Source organism: Erpetoichthys calabaricus, chromosome 1 (assembly GCF_900747795.2).
Source record: "Erpetoichthys calabaricus chromosome 1, fErpCal1.3, whole genome shotgun sequence".
NCBI lineage: Eukaryota > Metazoa > Chordata > Cladistia > Polypteriformes > Polypteridae > Erpetoichthys > Erpetoichthys calabaricus.
The window spans coordinates 337,133,507-337,156,834 of NC_041394.2; the positions used below are offsets into that span (position 1 = coordinate 337,133,507).

At 41.3% G+C, this 23,328-nt stretch overlaps 1 protein-coding gene across 1 annotated transcript in view; it reads right to left on the reverse strand.

The window, feature by feature from the left end:
- Positions 1–559: 559 nt before the first annotated feature.
- Positions 560–23,328, reverse strand: part of LOC114667238 (zinc finger protein 271-like) — a 61,345-nt gene continuing 38,576 nt past the window's right edge. Inside the window, exon 4 of the mRNA XM_051927959.1 lies at positions 560–2,356. Coding sequence (XP_051783919.1) covers positions 856–2,356 — 1,501 coding nt within the window. The 3' untranslated portion in view covers positions 560–855. The remainder of the gene's footprint in view (positions 2,357–23,328) is intronic.

Sequence of the window (23,328 nt, forward strand, 5' to 3'; positions counted from 1 at the left end):
TCTTGGGACTGTGGGAGGAAACCCACGCAGACACGGGAAGAACATGCAAACTCCATGCAGAGAGAAAGCGAACCCAGGTCTCCTTACTGCGAGGCAGCAGCGCTACCACTGCACCACCGTGCGCCCCCGAAAAATCTCAAAACTATCTAATAACCTCTCCCTTTACGGCTGGCATTTCACTGTTTGAGAATCAAGTTGTTAATGAAGACATTTATTTCGCTTCTCTGTAATAATCATTTTTCAAGTGTATCCATTGGTTCTTGTTAATAAATTTGTCTGTTAATGTATTCATTCTATTTGCATACCTACTACTTTTTTTTTTTTTTTTAAACACATTCATCTTTTATTGTTCTTTGGAGATATTTAAATGCCTCTTTCTTTGATTTGTGTCAGTTATCTGGTCTAATTTGTAAATTAATGAATTTCTTCATTGCAGTTTTTCTTGATTTTCCCTGTCATATCCTTTCACATGTGGAGATGTAGCAGTACATGATCTCCCCTTTATCTTCAACTGGCCGCTACAACGTATCCAGTCCTCCCAGTTTCTTGTGGCTTTTAATTTTTCTCTGTACCATTGTGGTGAAGCCAGCTTTGTCTTCTGAACTGATTCCATGTCAGATTTTGCACCACTGCTACCACCTCATCCTGCCCTATGGACACCATTGTATCCTGGGTGATGTGCAGCCAGTAGGACAGATCCTTTTTATACTATGAAAATAGCCTTGTCTTGATGAGATTTGTTATGGATCTCACAGAACAAAGCCCACCTTATGAAGTACACCTCAAGGCTTGGAGTTAGGTCAAGACAAAAGGAAAGGAGAATGAAATCCAAACTAACCCTCCTAACTTATTCCTTCAGGACTTCCCTTGATAGTGAATTTTACTGTGTTTCCGAAGAGCACTCCTCTCATAGAATTGCTTTCCACATTCAAGACAGGAATATGGCTTCTCTCCAGTGTGAATTCTTATGTGACTCTTCAGAGTAGCCATTCGTGAAAAACATTTGCCACAGGTAGAGCAGCAGTAACGTTTCTCTCCGGTGTGAATTCTTTTGTGTCTCTTAAGTTGGCTGCTGTCAGAGAATCGTTTATCACATTCAGAACAGGAATACGGCTTCTCTCCAGTATGAATTCTTATGTGAATCTTAAGAGTTGCCATTTGTGAGAACTGTTTGCCACATGTAGAACAACAGTGAGGTTTCTCCCGTACATGGATTCTTGAATGGGTGAAAAGACTACTCCTGTAAGAGAATTGTTTGCCACATTCTTTACAACTGTATGGTTTCTCTCCAGTGTGAATTCGTGTGTGGGTCTTCAGACTGATCATATGTGAGAATTGCTTGCCACATTCATTACAGCAATATGGTTTCTCCCCAGTATGAATTCTTGTATGGCTCTGAAGACTGCTTAGTTGTGCAAATACTTTGCCACATTCTGAACAGCAATATGGTTTCTCTCCAGTGTGAATTCTTGCATGTGCCTGTAGATTACTTAGTTGTGAAAATCTCTTGCCACATTCTGAACAACTATATGGCTTCTCTCCAGTGTGAATTCTTCTGTGGGCCTGAAGATAGAGGCTTCGTGAGAATCGTTTGCCACATTCTGAACAGCAATGGGGCTTCTCTCCATAGTGAATTCTTGTGTGTCTGAGAAGAGTACTCCTGTCACGGAATTGTTTGCCACATTCAGAACAGCCATGAGGTTTTTCTCCTGTATGAACTTTTGTATGGCTCTTAAGATGGCTCATTTGGAAAAACTGTTTGCCACATGTAGAACAGCAGTAGGGTTTTTCTCCTACGTGAATTTTTGAATGGGCTCGAAGACTGCTCTTGTAAGAGAATCGTTTGCCACATTCTGAACAGCAGTATGGCTTCTCTTCAGTCTGAATTCTTTTGTGGCTCTGAAGACTGATCATATGTGGGAACTGCTCACCAGATTCATTACAGCAATATAGCTTTTCAGCATTGTGAATTCTTGTGTGACTCTGAAGACTGCTTAACTGTGAAAATCGTTTGCCACATTCAGAACAAAAGTACGGCTTCTCCCCAGTGTGTATTCTTGTATGACTCTGAAGATTGCTCGATTGTGAAAATTTTTTGCCACATTCCAAACAACTATACGGTTTTTCTCTGGTGTGAATTCTTGTGTGACTCTGAAGGCTGCTTGACTGTGAAAATCTTTTGCCACATTCCAAACAACAATATGGTTTTTCTCCAGTGTGAATTCTTGTGTGTCTCCGAAGATGGCTGCTGTCTGAGAATCGTTTCCCACATTCAGAACAGGAATACGGCTTCTCTCCAGTGTGAATTCTCATGTGGGTCTTAAGAGTGGCCATTTGGGAGAATCGCTTGCCACATGTGGAACACCAATGAGGTTTGTCTCCTGTACATAGTAAATAAAAATAAAAGTTTATTAGCAAAATCAAACCCCCATTATTTAGCTTAAGTCATAGCATTAATAAATTCCAATTGAAATTATAATAAAGTAAAAGCAACAGTAAAAATTAAGTTGAACATGGCAAGACACTCAACCTGATAATTGTACAAATCTCACAAGTAGATTCACAAACAATGTCTAACCACAAATTGTACGGTTGGTGAACAAGCATATTTGTTCTTACACTATATGTTGAAACATAACAGTGGTTATTTAATACTTTCAAATAAATATTGTGTATGCTTTATTTTAGTAGTGTATTGTTCCCACTATTTTCAGGAGACGTGTAAGAAAGAATTTCATTGTACAATAAGTGTACACATGACAATGCACAGCAATATAATCTCTGTAGTCAAACCGTTTACATAATAAAAGAGAGGAAATGTACAATTAGAGCATGTGTGTTAGAGCCAATCGACACGGTTATTGGTCACATTTTATTATAGAACTATATTATCATGTTACCATCATCATCTTCAAATATTCAAAATTAGATTTATTCCACATTTTAATTAATTAATATTAGTAAAAAGTGATCATTTCCAGTGGTCACGATATCAAATAACATGTCATTAATAAAATTGTGCTCCATATCAAGCATGTGAAATGCTCCTTTAATAAAGATTTATCCACACTTAAAGCTAATTGAAATATATACCAAAATAGCTTATTCAAATCACAAAGACCTACAGGAGAAGACCACACAACTGTTGAAAAACAAAACTTTCACCCAAGGTACCTTGGTACTGGGTACACTTATGATCAAACATGGCATTTGTTATTGACATTGCATGAGCAACAAAGAAATCCAATAACATTTCACCACTTTGACTCCACCCATACTGGTCACTTCTAAAAAAAAAAAAAAAATACACTCCTCCAGGCATCTCCACCTTTTCCCATTTGGCTGCTGAAGTTTCCAGCAGGTCTACACAGACAATAGATGGTACCTTTGTAAGCAGTGAATCCCAAGTCTCTACCAAAGGTTGAATACACTGAACGTTTGTGTTGAACACATATACTGGTGAGAGTTCTAATTTCTGCAATTCAAAGTCTCATTGAGATTAATTTCTTAACCACTGGAACCAAGTTAAGGTCTTATAAGTACCGACACATCCATCCAAAACCACTCTGGTGAGGCAACTCCAGAGTAGGAGAGGCAGAGATCACCCTTGATCATGATCATTCCAGAGCTAATGCTGTGTGTACAAGTCTCACTACCCTATGCCATGACTTGGGGCCTCATTAATAAAACTTTGTGTAATTTTGAAAATTAAACTACGCATATGACAAAAAACAGGAAAATGAGTATGGTGGGAAAAAAAATAGTTTTAAAACCTGGCATAGACATTTCTACACAATTTCACAATTTACCCTTCATAAATCACAATCATTTTGCAATTGTGCGTTCATGTACGCACCTCAAACCCCACACAGTTCTACCCTGAAACAACTACTGTATATATGAACCATGCTAATCAACCTCATACACATGCAGTCAGGATGCTGCAGACCTTCATTGGCTGGTAGTGCAGCCACGTGACACATCCAGAAGTGTGAGATAGAAGCTCTCGTCTCCAATAGTGATGGGAACTCCGGCTCTTTTGGATTGGCTCCCTTTAAAGAGCCGGCTCTTACGGCTCCCGAATGGCTCTTCATTTAGTATCACTTGGATGCTTATATTTTAGCCTAATTAAGCAATTATGAATGGTTTGTGCATAAGCAATTTCTTATTCATTGTTTTCAGACATTATGTATTTTTATGCATTTTTTTTTCATTACAAAAAATACACAGTTGCTATTGTTTAACATTTTAATAAAAGCTTTAAATGAACAGCTTAGCACAAAACCACAGCAAACAAATTAAATAAAGGCCAAACTCAACAACAACAACACAACACTATGACTCTTTGAATAAAAGTTTTTAGGCCAGGTTGGCATTCAGAAATGCCAGATGCCTCAGCTTAGATGGGCTGATGCGATTTCTCCTCTCCGTGATTATTTGTCCTGTTTTTGAGAAGACTCTTTTCGAGGGGACCGATGTAGCGACAATGCAAAGTCTTCCTACCATTACCTTAACCAGGCGTGGGTAGACTGCAGCCTTGGCCTCCCACCAGCTCAGTGGGTCTTCAGCTCTTTGGATGAGGGGCTCCTCAAGATAGGACCTCAACTCCAGCATAGCATCAGCTGTGGGATTTCTCCTTGCAGTGTCTCCTGTTGCTCTTTTGTCAAAGAGCCTCCACACAGCAGAAGCTTGTGGTTCCTGTGAACATGCCCCTGCTCCAATTTCTTCCTCTTGGCCCTCTGATGGAGGAGCAGACAGGCTGCTGGGGTTGCATCTTGCTGCTGCTGTACTTATTCTTTGAAATGCCTCATCCACAGCTCTGTTGTCATTAAATGCTGCCTTTTTACCAGAGCAGTGGTTTCTGAAAGCACAGTGTTGTACTCCATCCTCAGATATATAGTTATGGAATAATTGTTTGGGACAAAGTTTTTCTGCTAGGGAGAACATACATGGGGTTTAAGGCCTGTACAAAAGTTGTAAATCCTCTGTCCTCCACAATGGAAAATGGTTAAAAGTCGCTAGCTATCATTTTAGCCAGCTCCTCATCGACACTTATTTGTTTGTTTGGCGTCATTTGTTTTGGAATAAATGTGCTTATTTTGGTTTGAACTGAAGACCGTGTTATACCTGCAGTTTTCGGTAAGACAGTGGATGCTGCAGCAGAAGTACTTGGCTCTTTTCCAGGGTCAGTGGATGGCAGGAGAGATGTCACGCTCTCCTCCAGTTGCACGGATGGGTGGGTGGTTCTTATATGTCTGTGCAGGTTTGTTGTTGACCCTGCTCTAACGGATATTTTCATATTACAAATTCTGCACTTAGCTTTGCAGTCTCCAATATCACTGATATGCAGCCAGATGCTGCTTCTTTTTGGGCTTTCACTCATTTCTTCACTCTTTCTTTTTTCTTCACGATGCGCTTGCATTTAAATCTGGCTCCTCGTCTGTCGCAGTGACAGTGTGTACCTGGCCTGTACCAACACTCGCTGTCTTCGGAGCGTCTGCCCCCCTTCCTTCTTTCACATAATGGTACGATCCTAGTCCGATGTGTTGTTCGTGAACGAGCCGGCATTATGAGCCAAAGTTCTGTGTGCCCATATAAGTAAAGTCCCGCCCCTGCCGAATGGATTTTCAGCAGAGCTGAGCTGAGCTGGAGCGGCTGAAGCTTCGGCTCTGCTCGACGGGCATCGGCTCCTCTCGTTCGCTTCAAAGCATCGGCTCTTAGAGCCGGCTCGTTCGCGAACGACACATCACTAGTCTCCAAATTAGAGCCTTTATTGGGCCTGAGCGTTTGTCAGCAACAAATTGCAATTATGTGAACGGCAGCATGTTACTGCTGCTGTATATGTCATGCTCCTGAAATAAATATATAAAGAGGGTCACACATGTGCACATGGGAGGCAGCTAGAGGGCTTAAATAAGAGTAGTACCACGTCAGACCAGGGGGTGGCGAGCTGCGCTAACTCTCTTTCTCTCTCTGTCTTCTGCAGACTATCCTCGGGTAGTCCTACTAGGTGCCGACGCCACTGATGATGTCATATTCTGGTACAGGTACCACTGATGATGTCACTTCCCATTCCGTTCGAGATGACGTCACTTCCAGCCATGGCCTTTAAAGCCGCCATTTTACCCAAGTCAGATTAGTTCTGTTTTGGACATTGTACCAAGCACAACTCTTGGGAAAAATACCCATTTTGCAGCCAGGGATATTATATGGGTGGCTGCCCCAAACCTTTGATGTTCCCTGTGTCTTATTCTGACAATAGATAATAAAAAAAAAAAAAAGGTCCGATCTCTGGTGACAAAGCAGATTGATAGCCACCAGCAGAGTGTGTGTCGTAATGGGAGGAGGAAAAAACACATCTGCGCTCTCAGACTTCGATATGAGATCTGTAATTGGAGATGCCTTTTTATGCAGTATCATGCCAGAGCAGTCCTGATGATTATTAGTCAAATCTTGGCATCACAGAAAACGTGCACGTTAATACAAAGTAACTGCTTACTGTTAACAAAAGCAGCTTCATTCTCGACAGGTGCCCTTAGAAGATGTTTGTCTAACGTTTTAGCTCCATTTATTTCTTCTGGTTTGTAGATGCAGGCTGTTACTTTACAGTAAACTCTTCAACAAGAACAAGGGGGCATAGATGGAAACTTAAGGGGAGATTTCTCAAAAACGTTAGAAAGCTTTTCTTCACATGTAGGACCAGACACATGGGATATATTACCATGTACTGCAGAGAAGAGTAAAACTTTATGGACCTCCAAAACTCAATCTGATGTAACTTTAGACAATCTCAGTGAATAGGATTGGCAGGCTTGTTGAGCCGAAAGGTTTATTTGAATCAAAACTTGGTCTAATTTTCTTTAGATTAGATTGTACAGTAAAGCTGGAGTAATTTTCAGGTTAAGGGTCTTGCTGAAGGGGGCCCAATGGAGTAGGATCCCTTTTTATTATTAGTGCAGGTAGAACATTTATGTTATGTATTGCATATTGCAAATTTGACATTTTGGGATTTTTTTCTTATTGTGTTTTTAAGAAAATAGGAGCGAGCAGTATGGCCAAAAAGCCTTATCACAGTACAATTAAAAATGTTTCATTTCAGAAATACCGGTGTTATATATTTGAAAATACCTTTCAGACTGAAAAGTTTGTCGTCGTTTTTAACAAACCATAAATATACTGTACTAGACATTAAACCCATTACAATAACAGGCGCTAGAACAGTAGTCCATAAACATTAGTAGGAACAGTCTATATTAAATGGCAAGGGACCTTTTACCTCATTAATTTTTTTCCGTAAAATGCCTGTAATTTTCTCCGACAGTAATACTGGCTTTGCTGTCCGTAATATGCGTTTACTTTTCTGTCACAACAGTGGGCAATCAGCAGATTCTCCCCAGCAACTGATATAATGTACGCGAAAATAAATCTACTTTTACTTTACACTTTACCGGGCCAAGCTTTGTAATTACAAATCTGACATCCTCAGAGTGAACACTTGCACAACAATGAGGAAGCTGGTCTCCGCGTCTCAGTACCCGATTGGATTTTTCATGTTTTCTGTTTTAGGTCTTATCTCATTTACAGAAATCCGATTGGATCTGCCGAGCGATATTTTATAGGTCCCGCCCTCTCTGTCTTGTGTGACGCATCAGGCGGCCTTTGAAGCAGCGCACCGTGCCCCACGCATGCGCACTTCACCAGAAGACACACACACACACGGACAATGGACGCACACAGGGGTTTTATTAAAGAGGATTACTGGATAACAGTGCACACAGCTACACTCCTGTACCATCCAAAAGTTTATTAATGCTTGGCTTCTCAGCTGGACTCTATACCAGAAACGATGTTCAGATTAAATGGAGAAAACTTCATTTACACCCCGCAATGACTAAACACAGAACAACACACAGCTTACCCCCCCATCCCCCCCCCCCCCCTTTATCCTGGTTTCAAACTGCTTTTTGAAAGACATTACATTTAAGACCCTAATACACCTACAGAAAAATCCCATTTTCTGTGTTCTAATGCATGCACTGATCTGCACATTTTGTGATTGAATATGTTGTTTGCACGTTTTCTACTAATTTTCATTAAACCAGTAAAATAATGTTAATAATTATTAATAATAATTCTTTACACTTATATAGTTGTTTTTCTCACTACTACAAGAGTTTGTCACAGTGAACAGGGAGCCACTTCAACCACCGCTATTGTGCAACACCCACCTGGATGATGAGATGTCAGCCATTTTTGCATCACTACGCTCACCACACATTAGAAATTAGTGGTGAAGTGGTGAGAGAAATACAGTTAATACAAAATGAAAAAGTTTGGGAACCCCTCTCAGCCTGCATAATAATTTACTTTCAACAAAAAAGATAACAGTGGTGTGTTTTTCATTACCTAGGAACATCTGAGTACTGAGGTGTTTTCTGAACTAAGATTTTTAGTGAAGCAGTATTTAGTTGTATGAAAGTAAATCAAATGTGAAAAACTGGCTGTGCAAAAATGTGGGTCCCCTTGTAATTTTGCTGATTTGAATGCCTGTCACTGCTCAATGCTGATTACTTGCAACACCAAATTGGTTGGATTAGCTTGTTAAGCCTTGAACTTCATAGACAGGTGTGTCCAATCATGAGATATAAAGGTATTTAAGGTGGTCAATTGCAAGTTGTGCTTCCCTTTGACTCTCCTCTGAAGAGTGACAGCATGGGATACTCAAAGCAACTCTCAAAAGATCTGAAAACAAAGATTGTTCAGTCTCCTGGTTTAGAGGAAGGCTACAAAAAGCTATCTCAGACATTTAAACTGTCAGTTTCAACTGTAAGGAATGGAATCAGGAAATGGAAGACCACAGGCACAGTTGCTGTTAAACCCAGCAGGTCTGGCAGCCCAAGAAAAATACAGGAGTGGCATATGTGCAGGATTGTGAGAATGGTTACAGACAACCCACAGATCACCTCCAAAGACCTGTAAGAACTTCTTGCTGCAGATGGTGTATCTGTACTTCGTTCTACAATTCAGCACAATTTCCACAAAGAACATCTGTATGGCAGGGTGATGAGAAAGAAGCCCTTTCTGCACTCACGCCACAAACAGAGTCGCTTGTTGTATGCAAATGCTCATTTAGACAAGCCAGATTCATTTTGGAACAAAGTGCTTTGGATGAGTTATTTGGTCATAACAAAAAGTGCTTTGCATGGCAGAAGAAGAACACCGCATTCCAAGAAAAACACCTGCTACTTACTGTCAAATTTGGTGGAGGTTCCATCATGCTGTGGGGCTGTGTGGCTAGTTCAGGGACTGGGGCCCTTGTTAAAGTCGAGGGTCAGATGAATTCAACCCAATATCAACAAATTCTTCCGGATAATGTTCAAGCATCATTCACAAAGTTGAAGTTACGCAGGGGTTGGATAATCCAACAAGACAATGACCCAAAACACAGTTCGAAATCTACAAAGGTATTCATGCAGAGGCAGAAGTACAATGTTCTGGAATGGCCGTCACAGTCCCCTGACTTGAATATCATCGAAAATCTATGGGATGATTTGAAGCAGACTGTCTATGTTCAGCAGCTATCAAATTTAACTGAACTGGAGAGAATTTGTATGGAAGAATGGTCAACAATACCTCCATCCAGAATCCAGACACTCACCAAAGGCTATAGGAGGTCAGTGTCCAGATGCTGTTATATTTGAAAAGGAGGCTCAACTAAGTATTGATGTCATATCTCTGTTGGGGTGCCCAAATGTATGCACCTGTCTAATTTTGTTATGATGCATATTGCATATTTTCTGTTACCCCAATAAACTTTATGTCACTGCTGAAATACTACTGTTTCCATAAGGCATGTCAGATATTAAAAGGAAGTTGCTACTTTGAAAGCTCAGCCAATGATAAACAAAAATCCAAAGAATTAAGAGGGTATCCCAAACTTTTTCATATGACTGTAGATAATTACAGACCATGGACAGAATGACTAGACCTTGGGGGACATCGGAATACACTCCGTGGTTTACGAAGGATGCCCAGGTATCTTTAATGACCACAGAGAGTCAGGACCTCAACTTTACATCTCATCCGAAGGATGGCGCCATCTTTACAGCACAGTGTCTCCATCACTGTGCTGGGCCACTGGGATCCACACAGAGAGTGGTGACTCTGCGCTGGTATCCGGAAGGCTACCAGTTTGAATCCCCGTTACTGCCAAAAGAGATCCTACTCTGCTGGGCCCTTGACCTGCAAATGCTGTGGGGCGCCGTACAATGGCTGATCCTGCCCTCTGACCCCAGGAGGTATGCGAAAACTAACAAATTCCTAATACAAGATGAAATAAAGAACAAAAAAAGACCACAGGGTAAGCTGCCCTGCTGGCCTCACCAACACCTCTTCCAGCAGCAACCTCAGTTTTTCCTAGATGGTCTTCCATGCAAGTGCTAGCCAGGCCTAAACACGCTGAGCTTCACATAGGTGACCTTTTCTGAAGGGTAGGTGGTCTGGCTGCTGAATGCTAATAATAATATTTTTTTAGATTTATATAGCACTTCTCTCACTACTCAAAGCGCTCTCCACGCAGGGAGGACCTGGGATATGGGATCAACTGGTTCACCGCTCACTTGAAAGCACTTATAAATAAGGTGGAAAGCACAATGAAAAGCAGTTTGCTTAATGGTGGGCAATGGAAAGGCACTATAAAAAAAGCAGGTGATTACTGGAGGTCAGGTCAGGAAACGATCCAAAAAAAAACACACTCCAATTTTTCCACCTACCCTATTTGAAATAGTATAAAACTAGAAATGCTTTATGGTAAGACACATTTAGGAATGATCAGCAATTTATTTTTATTTTTTTTTCAATGAAGGAGAAAACAGTTACTGTATATTCAGATTCAGATTCATTATATAGTATATGTTAACCGCGTTATTGTATATGTCTCTATTTGCCTTGACTTGTGCTTTTACAATACATTTCTGCTTCGATGTACCCTAAGTTCTTGTCAATAAGCCGCGGCTTATCTAAGGAATAAAGTTGTGAAAATGAAAAAATAGAATATCAGCTTATACATAAGTCCGGCTTACACATCCATCGCGGGGGTTGCGTTCCAGAGCCACCCGCGAAATAAGAATATCCGCGAAGTAGAAACCATATGTTTATATGGTTATTTTTATATTGTCATGCTTGGGTCACAGATTTGCGCAGAAACACAGGAGGTTGTAGAGAGACAGGAACGTTATTCAAACACTGCAAACAAACATTTGTCTCTTTTTCAAAAGTTTAAACTGTGCTCCATGACAAGACAGAGATGACAGTTCCGTCTCACAATTAAAAGAATGCAAACATATCTTCCTCTTCAAAGGAGTGAAGCAAACAAATCAATATGTCTGTTTGGCTTTTAAGTATGCGAAGCACCGCGGCACAAAGCTGTTGAAGGCGGCAGCTCACACCCCCTCCGTCAGGAGCAGACAAAGAGAGAGAGAGGGAGAGTTTGTTTTTCAGTCAAAAATCAATACGTGCCCTTCGAGCTTTTAAGTATGCGAAGCACTGTGCAGCATGTCTTTTCAGGAATCAGCTTTACAAAAGATAGCAACGTGAAGATAATCTTTCAGCATTTTTAGACGAGCGTCCGTATCGTCTAGGTGTGCAAACAGCCCCCCTGCTCAATCCCCATACGTCAGGATCACAGATAGTCAGCGCAAGAGAGAGAGAACAGTAAGCCGGGTAGCTTCTCAGCCATCTGCCAATAGCGTCCCTTGTATGAAATCAACTGGGCAAACCAACTGAGGAAGCATGTACCAGAAATTAAAAGACCCATTGTCCGCAGAAATCCGCGATATATATTTAAATATGCTTACATATAAAATCACAATTTAAATGACCGCTACGCGCCTCGTGTTGACTCGGCGACGCCCAGAGCAGAAAGAACGCGCTCCGGGCCGCTCCAACCGCGCCATGCGGGGAGTGAGAGAGACGGCAATATCTCACACTCTCTCCCCCCTTAAAGAAATTAAATGGGTGCTGAGTGAGACCACTGACCTCCCTCCCTTCTATTAGTTATAGGTTATAGTACGTTCGGCTTATCCATGAGTCCGGCTTATCTATAGCTAAGTTTCCATCCAGTTTTTTGCGACGTTTTGTTATCGACAAACAGAATATACGTAAAAAAAATGTGCGAAATTTGCTGTCTCCAGCCTGTTTCCATCAAACTGGCTTTTTATCGATAAAATGGTGTGCGTGATGACGTCATCCCCCCCAAAAAACGAACTGTCGCATAAGTTTTGTTGTATCGCGAAAAAAATCTGCCCTTGAGCCGTTTCCATACATAATTTTGTGTATGTTGCAAATTATCTACCTTTTGTTTTCCACGTTACACCCCCTCCACTAAACAAAGAAATGGAGAGATTATTCAGGACAGTTTTTTGAAATTTGCCAGCTTACTGTTATTTCAGTTTCACAAATAATTGGAATTGTACATAATATCCGAAGACGACAGCAGAATGAAGCAGTTGCTTGTCTGATAGCCCTAGAGCTCGAAGAAAGTACCCCAGTGCGACGAAACCCACGGGTATGGGAGAGACGATGGAATAAGACCTTCTGGGAGGAGGTGGTGGAGAGACACTTAACAGAAAATCTCTGGCTGCAACATTTTATAATGACACGGCCGACGTTTGACATGTTGTGTGGATTCATCAGTCCTGATGTTGCGCCCATCACAGGTTGCCACCGACCACCGGTTCCAACCCAAAAGCGGATTGCCATCGCCCTTTACAAGCTGGCAACCTGTGCCGAGTATAGAGTAGTTGGAGAAACTTTCGTGGTTAGTAAAACTACCGTCCATCGATGTGTATATGCTGTGTGCACCGCTATTAAAGAAAAATTAATGCGGCGTTATATCAGACTTCCGACTGTAGCGGAGGCCAATGAAATTGCATACCGCAATTCCTTGGTGCATCTTGTGCCACAGATTTACGGTGCGCTGGATGGCACGCATGTGCCTATTCTTCCCCCGACGGAAGGCTACCGCGATTACATTAATCGCAAAGGGTGGCCATCTATTGTTCTCCAGGCCCTTGTTGATGACAGGTGCATGATACGAGACATTTGCGTTGGCACTCCTGGAAGTGCCCATGATGCAGCTGTGTTTGCAGCATCGGATCTGTACAGGTGAGTCTACCTTTCAACATCCCTTCACAGTGCGATAACAACTGAATTAACCTGCTTCCCTGAAGGTTTTTAATTAAAACTGAAATTTGAATTAATACAAAATAACGACGTTTAATCAAAAAAAAAAACTCTCTTCATCAGACCATGCGAGCCGCTCCGCCATTCTCGTTTTGATTGCACGTGATGAAAATGTGACACATTTATTTGCGTTAAAGCCCTTTTTTCCGACAAAAACTGTTTCCAATGTAGTTTTTGCGACATCTGAAGTATCGACATGGAATTTATGCACTAAAGTTAAACGGAAAAATATTATGTCGACATGTACAACATTTCATCGATAATTAGCATTTCCATCAGCTATATCGGTAAAAAATTTGAAGCGCTAAATATTTTTTCGCAAAAACTCCTTGGATGGAAACCTGGCTTATGATACGATTTTATTTTAAAAATTCATATGATTTTTGGTCTCCGGCTAATACATGAGTCCGGCTTATAGACAAGAACTTAGGGTAAATGACATCAACAGTAGGTGCTTTTGAAATGCATTTAAAAGAAGCAACTGAACTGCACCCAACTAATAAAAATGAATGCATCCCACCACCACTTTTACACTCAATGGACTTCAAAAGAGTTCATCGGTTTGTTGGTTTAGCTCCGTTAAGGAAGTTTTAAATATTGTGTATTTTCAGAGGACTTTTGTAGTTTGATACTGAAAACGGCACAGTCTTTCTTTACTGTGAATGAATGTAATTATTTGCAGGTACTCTTATGATGTTAAAACACTAGTTATGAATCCCATCATAAGTCTGGCTTTGAGTTTGATCTGATTTTCACCACAGTGGCTGTTCAACTCAATTCAAGCCATTTTTATATACAGCTTTTCACCAAGTACAGGCTCACAACGCTTACATTTACAACTGCAATGCATTACCAAAAAAATCATAAAACCACAATATTTATTTCTGTAAACATACTAATTATGTTAAACAATTAGAAAAGTAACCTCTGGGCTTTTTGTTTTATAAATAACAATAATAAAAAAAAGTATTGCTGCACTGTCCCTTATACTAGAAATAGCGATACGGACAGTTGGTGATGGAGGAGAGGAAAACAAAAACTCTAGCCAAACAGCAATCCTGTGGAAAGTACAACTTTAGGGGTCTGCAGTCAGGACTAACAGATCTGATGACCCCCTAACCTAGCTCCCTAAACATTCTCCGGTGTCATAAATACAGTACACGCTCAACAGGCTAATAAGAGGCTTGAATCTTTTCGCTATTCAATCCCAGGCTCCCAAAACCTCAGGTGTTATTCCAGTAAATATTAAACAAGCTCTTACAACACTGCTTGTATTAAACTGTTAATTCAGGAATTTACATTACAAAGTGTCCCCACTTTTCACTATAAAATAGTAAACAGCCCTGTATTTCCAAATTTCATATAAAGAGCATTTGACTTCCCTTTTAAGCCCCAGACCTAACCCTAAAACTTATCGGTGTTTTTACTTTATACTTACTTTCTGGGGAACCTTTTGAAGGTGACAGTTTGTCTTCTCGAGTTCTAACAGATACAGTTACCTCAGTCTTCTTTGTGTCAGACTGCGACGATTCAGACACGCCACTGATGCTGCCAGAAAGCGCTAACCCGGTCACTGCTCCATCTTGACACCCATAATGAAGGATCCATTCTGGATGAGGGTCATCTTCTTTACCAGGCTCTCCAATTTTGGGTTTGTGCGTCTCAATGCCGACAGACGTCTCCTCAGCCTCTTCTTTAATGCCCACCGTCACCAGTTCATAATCCTCGTCTTTAATGCCGAGACTGTCGTGGTTAGTGTAGACAGATTCCCATTTGCAGTTCTTTTCTTCCTCCTCCTTAATATTTATGGTTGTTACCTCCATGATTCTTCTGTCAGCCTCACACGTCTCCTCTTTCACATTCATCTAGATGTTACTGAAAGAGCAGCTGCTTTTTCCTTGCTGTGAAAGGAACAGAATGTAGTCCCATGAGAATGGCACTATTCAGATCTAAAGATATTTCTTTTTTCTTTTACAGCACCTTCTCAGTTAAGGTTTATGTCAAGTCAGACAGTTTAAGGAAATTACACTACAGCATGTAGAAAGTAAATCATCACTTTTTATATTTACATTTATTTATTTGACTGACGTCTTCATCCAAAGTTTTACAACATCTCTATATACAGGGTGAGTCAAAATGATGTGAACACTAATGGTACTGCTATGTATATACTTGTATACAATTTATGCGGTACATGTGTTGAACATGATGGTGGAAAGGTTGAGACATTCCTGTAAATCATCTTGCACATATGAAGTATGTTTTGTTGCTCCTGTAATGGAGCCTGACGTCTCCTGTGAGAAGTCAGATATGTGTTTTAGAGAACTGACAGCAGCCCGCATTTAACTGAGCTCTTCAACACAAACGTTGATGGCCCTGCCTCACTGAAGAACCTGACAGCAGAAGTTCTTAAAAGTGAAAGAACTTCATAATAAAGTTCTCTGTATGTCTGAATATTTTCCCACCTGAATCAAAGAACTGAAATCTACAAGATCCAGCTTAGTGAACATGTGCAGTAAAACACCCCATGAACCAAACCCGCTTTTGAGTCCAGTTCTTTCCTAAGATGCCCTGCTTGTGCCCATAGCCGTACCAGCAGTATTGGCCTCACACTTTAAAAACTCACGGAGGGTCATGTTCTGTATGACAGAGGCGTTACAAATAAAACTGTCTGGAAGAAGGTGCTTCATGCTGGAGGACAGCAGAAAAAAGCTACAAGTCTTAACAAGCGCTTGCAGACATTTCTTTAAAATTGCATTGGTGTTTTTACACAACACAAAATAAAACGCCACTTTTACCAGTTTCATCTTGTGGAAATTGAAATAAATGTTTCACACAAAACACAGAATAATCTTAATTTTATAGTAAGTAGTGATAAAGCATGCATTTAGAAAACTTTCACAAGTCAGTAGAAAAACTTTTCTTGTAACATTCCATGTTCCGGGGAACAGAGAAGATCTCGCTCTGCCCGTTCTACTCAGAGAATACTAGGCCAGAATTTAAGAGAAACTAAAAAGCTTCTGGTCTCTACGTGCCTATGGATAACAGCCTGGGGGGTCTGCAAGGACAAATAGTAAATTATACTTGTAGCCCCTAGGCTAGGTCCAATGTGGAGTTTGTAGACGTCTCAAAAGACATAAATTGTGCTTCACAAGGATTGGTCAAAGAACTGAAAAAGCCTGAACGTGACAGAAGATTCAGCCCCTATGCTATGACATCACATTGGGAGTGAGGACTTGGGTTAAAAAGCAGCGTCGGGGTAACAGACAAGATCCCAGTTAAAGGAGGTCTGCACCAGGAGGCATCTTGAAGTCCTTACATTTGTGAACTGGTTATGGATGTGCTGAGTCATGGGATGAAAGACCAACCCCCTTAGTGCAGACTTTATGCTGATGACATTGTGTTGTGTAGCACCTGAAAGTACAAAGTGGAGAAGGGCTTTGAAAGATAGAGGACTGGAGATAAATAGGAAGAAGACAAAATCTGAGATTTAATGATGATCAGAATTCAGAAGTTAGCCTGCAGAGAGAGTGACTGAAAAGTGGATACATTTAAATATCTAGGATGAGTGGCAGTCTGAGATGGAGAATTAGATACAGAGATAACCCACAGAGTGCAGTGTGGATGGAACAATTGGAAGAAGGTATCAGGAGTATTGTGTGATCAAAGAATTAAAACAAAGGTTAAAGGTCAGGTTTTTAAGACAGTGGTGAGACCAGCAATGATGTAAGAAGCCAAGGAGCACAGGAGAAGAAATCAGCTTGGCACTTCTAGGCTGATGCAATAACATCCAACTGCAGAGCCAGAGCAGAATACATCACCGCAGGTCTACGTCAGCAGTTATAGGATGGAAGTTAAGGTTAGGTGTTAGTATGGTTAGCGTGTAGGATAAATGGTTAATGTTAGGAGTTAGTTTTCTTATGGCTAGGGTTTGGTGTGGTTAGCATGTCAAACAATTTGATTTGTGACAACCTATAAACATGCATTACCAAACTGCTGTTCTAGAGATGCAGTGATGTTATTTCCCCCCTGAAACTGCTGGTGTAGACCTGCGGTGACGTATGGTGTCATGGTTCTGCAGGTCATTAAATCTCGTTTGGTGGGTGATTAGGTATTTGATTGTCCATGTCTGCCAGGTGTGAAATGGGGGTTCTCTTCCTGTGTGCCTCTCTCGTTATACAGACACTCTAGTGGGTTGAGCCTGATTTAATAATCATTCCTCTTTTCGGCAGGTATGTAGCAAATAGAAAACAAATTTATATATTGCCAGTAAGATCAGGTCAGGTTGGGGAGCATGCACTGGTACAGCACGTTGCCACACCCACCACATGACCAAACAGCTCGGGATCCTGGTTGGCAACCCACCAAGCAGACACACGGTCCAGTCACACCCTCTGGAAATGACCATCTATCTGCTGCAGTTAGGTGTTTTGTGGGCATCTTCTTGGACTGGGCCATTTAGGTCCTCAACAATGAGGATCCTACAAGCTGGATCACTCTCTGAGAAATCGCACCTCATGGCCGTAGTTCTGTAACTGACACTCCCTCACAATGCAGGTAATGCGCCTCATTTGGGACTCCATGAGCAACCGCTTGTTTGACACAAAGTCAAACCAGCAGTACCCAAGGATTCTCTGAAGAGACACAGTGCTGAAGGAGTCCAGTCTTCATCTCAGGTCACTGGATAGCATCCATGTCTCACAACCATATAGCATGACAGGAAGCACCAGGACTCTAAAGACTTGGACCTCGTTCTTTTGTGATATCAGGAGTGCCGCACACCCCTTTCCAGTGACCTCATGACCCCCCCATGCTCTACCAATCCGTCTACTGACTTCATAGGAAGAGTCACCAGAGACATGAATGTCACTGCCAAGGTAAGTAAACCTCTCAACAAGGTCGACACTCTCTCCGCAGACAGACACACTGCTGATAGCTGTGCCCAAGAGGTCATTAAAGGCCTGGATCTTGGTTTGTATCAGGACATTCACAAGCCCAGACACTCAGACTCCTCACTCAGTCTCACGAGCATGCCGATCAGAGCCTCCATGGATAAAACGAAGATCACAGCATCGTCAGCAAAGTCAAGATTTGTGAGATGGCATAAATGTTTATCCTGAAATTTACTAAAAGTTTAGTATGGCATTAAATGTTTTACTTTTGCTTAAGTGAAAAGCAATTATTCTTTTTCATTTGAGAACGCCACTGTTATTATACACGCTGCATGCACTCAGCATACAGGTGTGCATGGCACCTACCGTGGCAGGTTTTTAGATGTAATGTGGGAAACATTAACTACTACTTTGTAGAGGGAAAAATGCTGTAATGCTGCCAGTCGGTAATGTAAAACTTCCCAGAACCACATTGTTTGTACTTGGCTGCCCGTAGAGTTGCTTCAGTTTGTACGTGAGAGGCGCCTGTTCAGCCTGTTAACAAAGCAGCGGGTCGGTTTTAAAGATTTACTGTTTAATATTGTGATGTTTATAAGCCAAACCAAGCACTTTATTAAGTAAAGTAGCTCTGTCTTTTGTTAAGTATATTAAAACAGAATGCCATCCTTATTCATTTATGTATTGTAAAAAAAAAAAAAAAAAAAATTATATACACACACACACACACAGGTCTTAATGGGAGGGTTTCTATTGATTTGTATATACAGCAGTTCTTACATGTGTATTATGGTTTTGTTATGCATAATAATGCATAATACTGTTTATGATAACTAGATCTGGGAGAGTTAAATAAGAAAAAGTGTAGAATGACAATAATATGATGTATATAGTTATAACAAATATATAAAAATTAGGAAAGTTTAAGAGAGAGATGAAGAATACAATATAAGTATTAATGGTTATAAACTGTTGATAGTTAAGCATCTAAGCACTGTAATGTGCTGAAGAGCTATAAAGGGCTAATAAGGTACTCAAAGTGTTGTTTTATTGTGCTATTGTAAATAAACTCGCTATACTGGCACTGCTGAGGAAAACGTGGGTTGATTCCGATTTCTTTATCATTCCTCTCTTTGGCACGGGTCTAACATAAGCGGCGACGTGTCTTGGAGGTTTCATGCAGAAATCGGACTCGACAATGTAAAGTGAAGTGAGTCACTGGCAGAGTAAATGAATGGCGGGTCACGGGTCCCCACAGGGAGATTAAGTCGTGTAAAGTCCGTAAATCACAGTAGGGCTAAATGCGCTCCGACGGTTGATTCAAGAAGCCTGCTGTAGTTCTCTCTAAACGGAATGACAAATCCCAAATCCATAACGTGGCGGCCCTAAACTCGGATCACTCACCTTCTATCTCTGGGGAATGTGATACTTTTTTAAAGCCGGCTCACAAACCCCAACCGTCACGTTCACAGCTTCCGATGACTGTCCACAAACGAGAAGCGTGAAGTTCACGCCGCCGTCAGCAGTATCCGTCGCTCTTGATGACGTCACATTACACAAAAACGATGGCGACAATAAACTTAGTTAACGCCATTCTATGTCTGTGGTTAACACCCTTACAACTGCGACAGATAAAAAGGCAATTGTAGCGTCATCTAACTGGACATTATGACACGACATACAGTCACTAACCTCAGAGGCAATCAATCGGTCCACTTACCCTTTTCTTTCCCGGTAATGTGTTTCTTTAAAGCCGCTGGCTTTCCAGCTTCACTGCACTCCAGTCACAACACACGAGTTCCCTGCAGCCTCACATCCGATGGGGTGTTGCAGTGCAATGTCCTCACCAGAGAGGCACGTGGTCCATCGCTGTTTCATCTGCAATCACGTTTAAGATGCTATATTACGCTGAATGCAAAACGTGGAACTGCACTACTCTTTCACTTGTCGTCTGGCGCATGCGCTTGAATCGAACGTCGGGCTTCCTGCCAGTTTACTTGCATACATGCACGCGCATTCTCTCGCCTCGTGTGCTGCGCGTCGCCGTCAATTCACCACTTAAACGTGACGGATCATTAAACAGAGTAGCTAAAGAAGATCGAGAAAGAATTTGAAGAGTCGAATGAGCGCTATGAAATTGCGGTCGGTATGGTTGTTTAATTTAACTTTAACAAATGAGGCTCGCTCTTTTTTTCAATATTTATCACGATCCGTGTCCCGAAACAAACTCGCAAAGCTTCCAGTTTTACAAGTTTAAAGCATTCCTTGCTTATTTTTTCCTCACGCAAATAACACATCAAGTCTAACACTTGCACACACATTTGGAAGTGTATGTTAATGGGGGGCGGCACGGTGGCGCAGTGGGTAGCGCTGCTGCCTCGCAGTTGGGAGATCTGGGGACCTGGGTTCGATTCCCGGGTCCTCCCTGTGTGGAGTTTGCATGTTCTCCCCGTGTCTGCATGGGTTTCCTCCGGGCGCTCCGGTTTCCTCCCACAGTCCAAAGACATGCAGGTTGGGTGGATTGGCGTTTCTAAATTGGCCCTAGTGTGTGCTTGGTGTGTGGGTGTGTTTGTGTTTGTCCTGCGGTGGGTTGGCACCCTGCCCAGGATTGTTTCCTGCCTTGTGCCCTGTGTTGGCTGGGATTTGCTCCAGCAGACCCCCGTGACCCTGTGTTCGGATTCAGCAGGTTGGAAAATGGATGGATGGATGGATGTTAATGGGGATCAAGGAGAAAGCCCACGTACACACGGGGAGAGCATGCAAAACCTGTATAGAAGCGGGATCCATCCGCTGTGTCACCTCGCCATCCTACTAGCATTTAGTTAAACGACCCCTGCCTTCCTAAGATCTGCTTCTCAGGTAGCTCCACCACTTCTGATAGGCGGCCTACACTTCAGCAGTTTGTTTCTTTCAGATCCGATCCATAGACATAACACGTGGGTTGTTAACAATACATTTCCAATAAATAATGAAGTGTGAAATTACAGTTCACCATAGGCGGATTATCATAATTGAAATTAGATTTATATCTGTGTTGTAAATATAACGCACAGTGATTGAGATGGGTGATTACGTTTTCTTAAAGGTTTACACGTTATAAGCAGATATGTCAGCTGCATGTGTTTGTCTTGCTGCCTTCTGCCAGTGTGTTGAGATTTTGATTAGTTAACTTTCACAGAAATTCAGTCTACAGACTTGTTAATTCGAGCTCTTCTTAGGGTTAGTTCAGTGGTTTAAAACCTCTGTTCCTACAGTTGTGCTTCATCCTAAGCACTATCACACATCAGCTTTGGGGCACTTTTACTTTATCAATAGCAGTGGTCCCCAACCTTTACTATGCTATGTTTGATTTATGTCCATACCCCATAGAAAGTAATAAAACATTTGAAGATGAAGTCACATTTCTAGTTTTTTAACAACATCCAGTACTGCAGATGAACAAATTGAACTAAAAAATAATAAAAACGCTTTTAACTCAGTGCATAAAATTAAAATATAAATCGAGCAATTTACTTTTATAAATCTCAATAATTTTGTAAATTACACTTGATTGACGATCTGGGGGTTTGAGGTATCCCGTGAAGCATCAAGTGCTGTGAGTAAATAACATACGATGAACAATCGAGGGAACCGGAGATCCCCATGAAGCAACGGGCGGCTGTATGCGCTGCTAAGCAATGAAACACAGCTAACGAGAGTTGTCACCCGATAGCGCGTGCACGGCAGTTTAAAAACAGATGCACCGCACAGTTATAATTGCTGCACTTCTACCAGGACTGTATGTGTTCCATCCAATTCAGTCCCCCTTGTCTCCCCGCGCGCGCAATAATGTCAATCAAACCTCAAAATCAGTGACGTTTGACGGTTTCACAATCAGGGCATGCATAGACAGACGCCGCTTTCACTGTGTTGCCCAGTCGACACGATACATCAGTGCGTCCGCCATACTGTGAGTGGCAAAAGTGCCATTTAAACTAATACAGGTAGACGTGGACACCGGGTTTTCTGATGAAAAAACAATAACGTTTAAAACAGTATCGTTTACATACAACCGATATTGCGGAATCGTTTAAATGCAAAGTATTTATATCAATGTATACACTAATAATGGCAATTATTATTATTATTGATGATGATAATAATAATAATAATAATTATTATTATTATTGTTATTATTATTAAATAATTCCTCCGATATAAGTAACATTTCTCGGACTGCCTTCTTCCATCTCCGAAACATTTTAGACTTTGTCCTGTTCTTACGCAACACAGTACTGAAGTATTGGTTAATGCCCTAGTCACCTAACGTATAGATTACTGTAACGCTATTCTATCTGACATCCCACAAAAACTTATCCATCACTTACAACTTCTTACAACTTCTTCAAAATTCTGCTGCCAGGATAATAACCTGCTGTTCTAAATCCACTGAACTTATTACACCTCTTCTCTCTCAACTTCACTGGCTCCCTGTTAACTACTGAATACAATACACAATACTGCCCTTAACATTTAAAGCTCTCCACAACCTCACTGATCTCCTTCAGACTTTCACTCCTCTCGCTCACTCAGATCCTGTAATTTGAGAGTATTCAGTCTGGCAATATGGTGCAGCCTTAGTTTGTGGAAGACAGACACAACTAAAGACATGACCATAAAGTGATGGTTGTCAATTTCAAACTGTGTTTCCTCAATGTGCTCCTTGAGAAAAAACACATCATCTGAACCAATCTCAGCCCGAACAAACTGATGGATCAAAGATCCACTGACAGCTTGTCCTAATGTCGACTGTCAGATAACACGCTCAGCTACTTTGACCACCTTGACTGTACCCTCAGAAGGAATCATCAAACCTTTATTTTTTAATGTGAGCAAATGGTAGCTTTGATCATATGATGTCGGTACAGCATCTGTTACCAAACTAGCATGGCACACATCACAGGACAGCTTTCTCAAAATCCCGTCTAAGGGCTACCTCCCACTGCTTCCTGAGGTGAATTCCTTTGGGAAACCTTGAAAGTTTGAGAAATGTTAACAGCTAACAACAATCTACATAGTTAGTGACTAAATATGTTTAGCCAAAACGTTGTTTGGAGGCTCACTTGAACACATAAATGCATAGCTTTGCTAGCTTAGCCTGGCGTAGCTAAAGTTAAGATTATAAAACGGGATTTTCTAATGGCCAAATATAACCAAA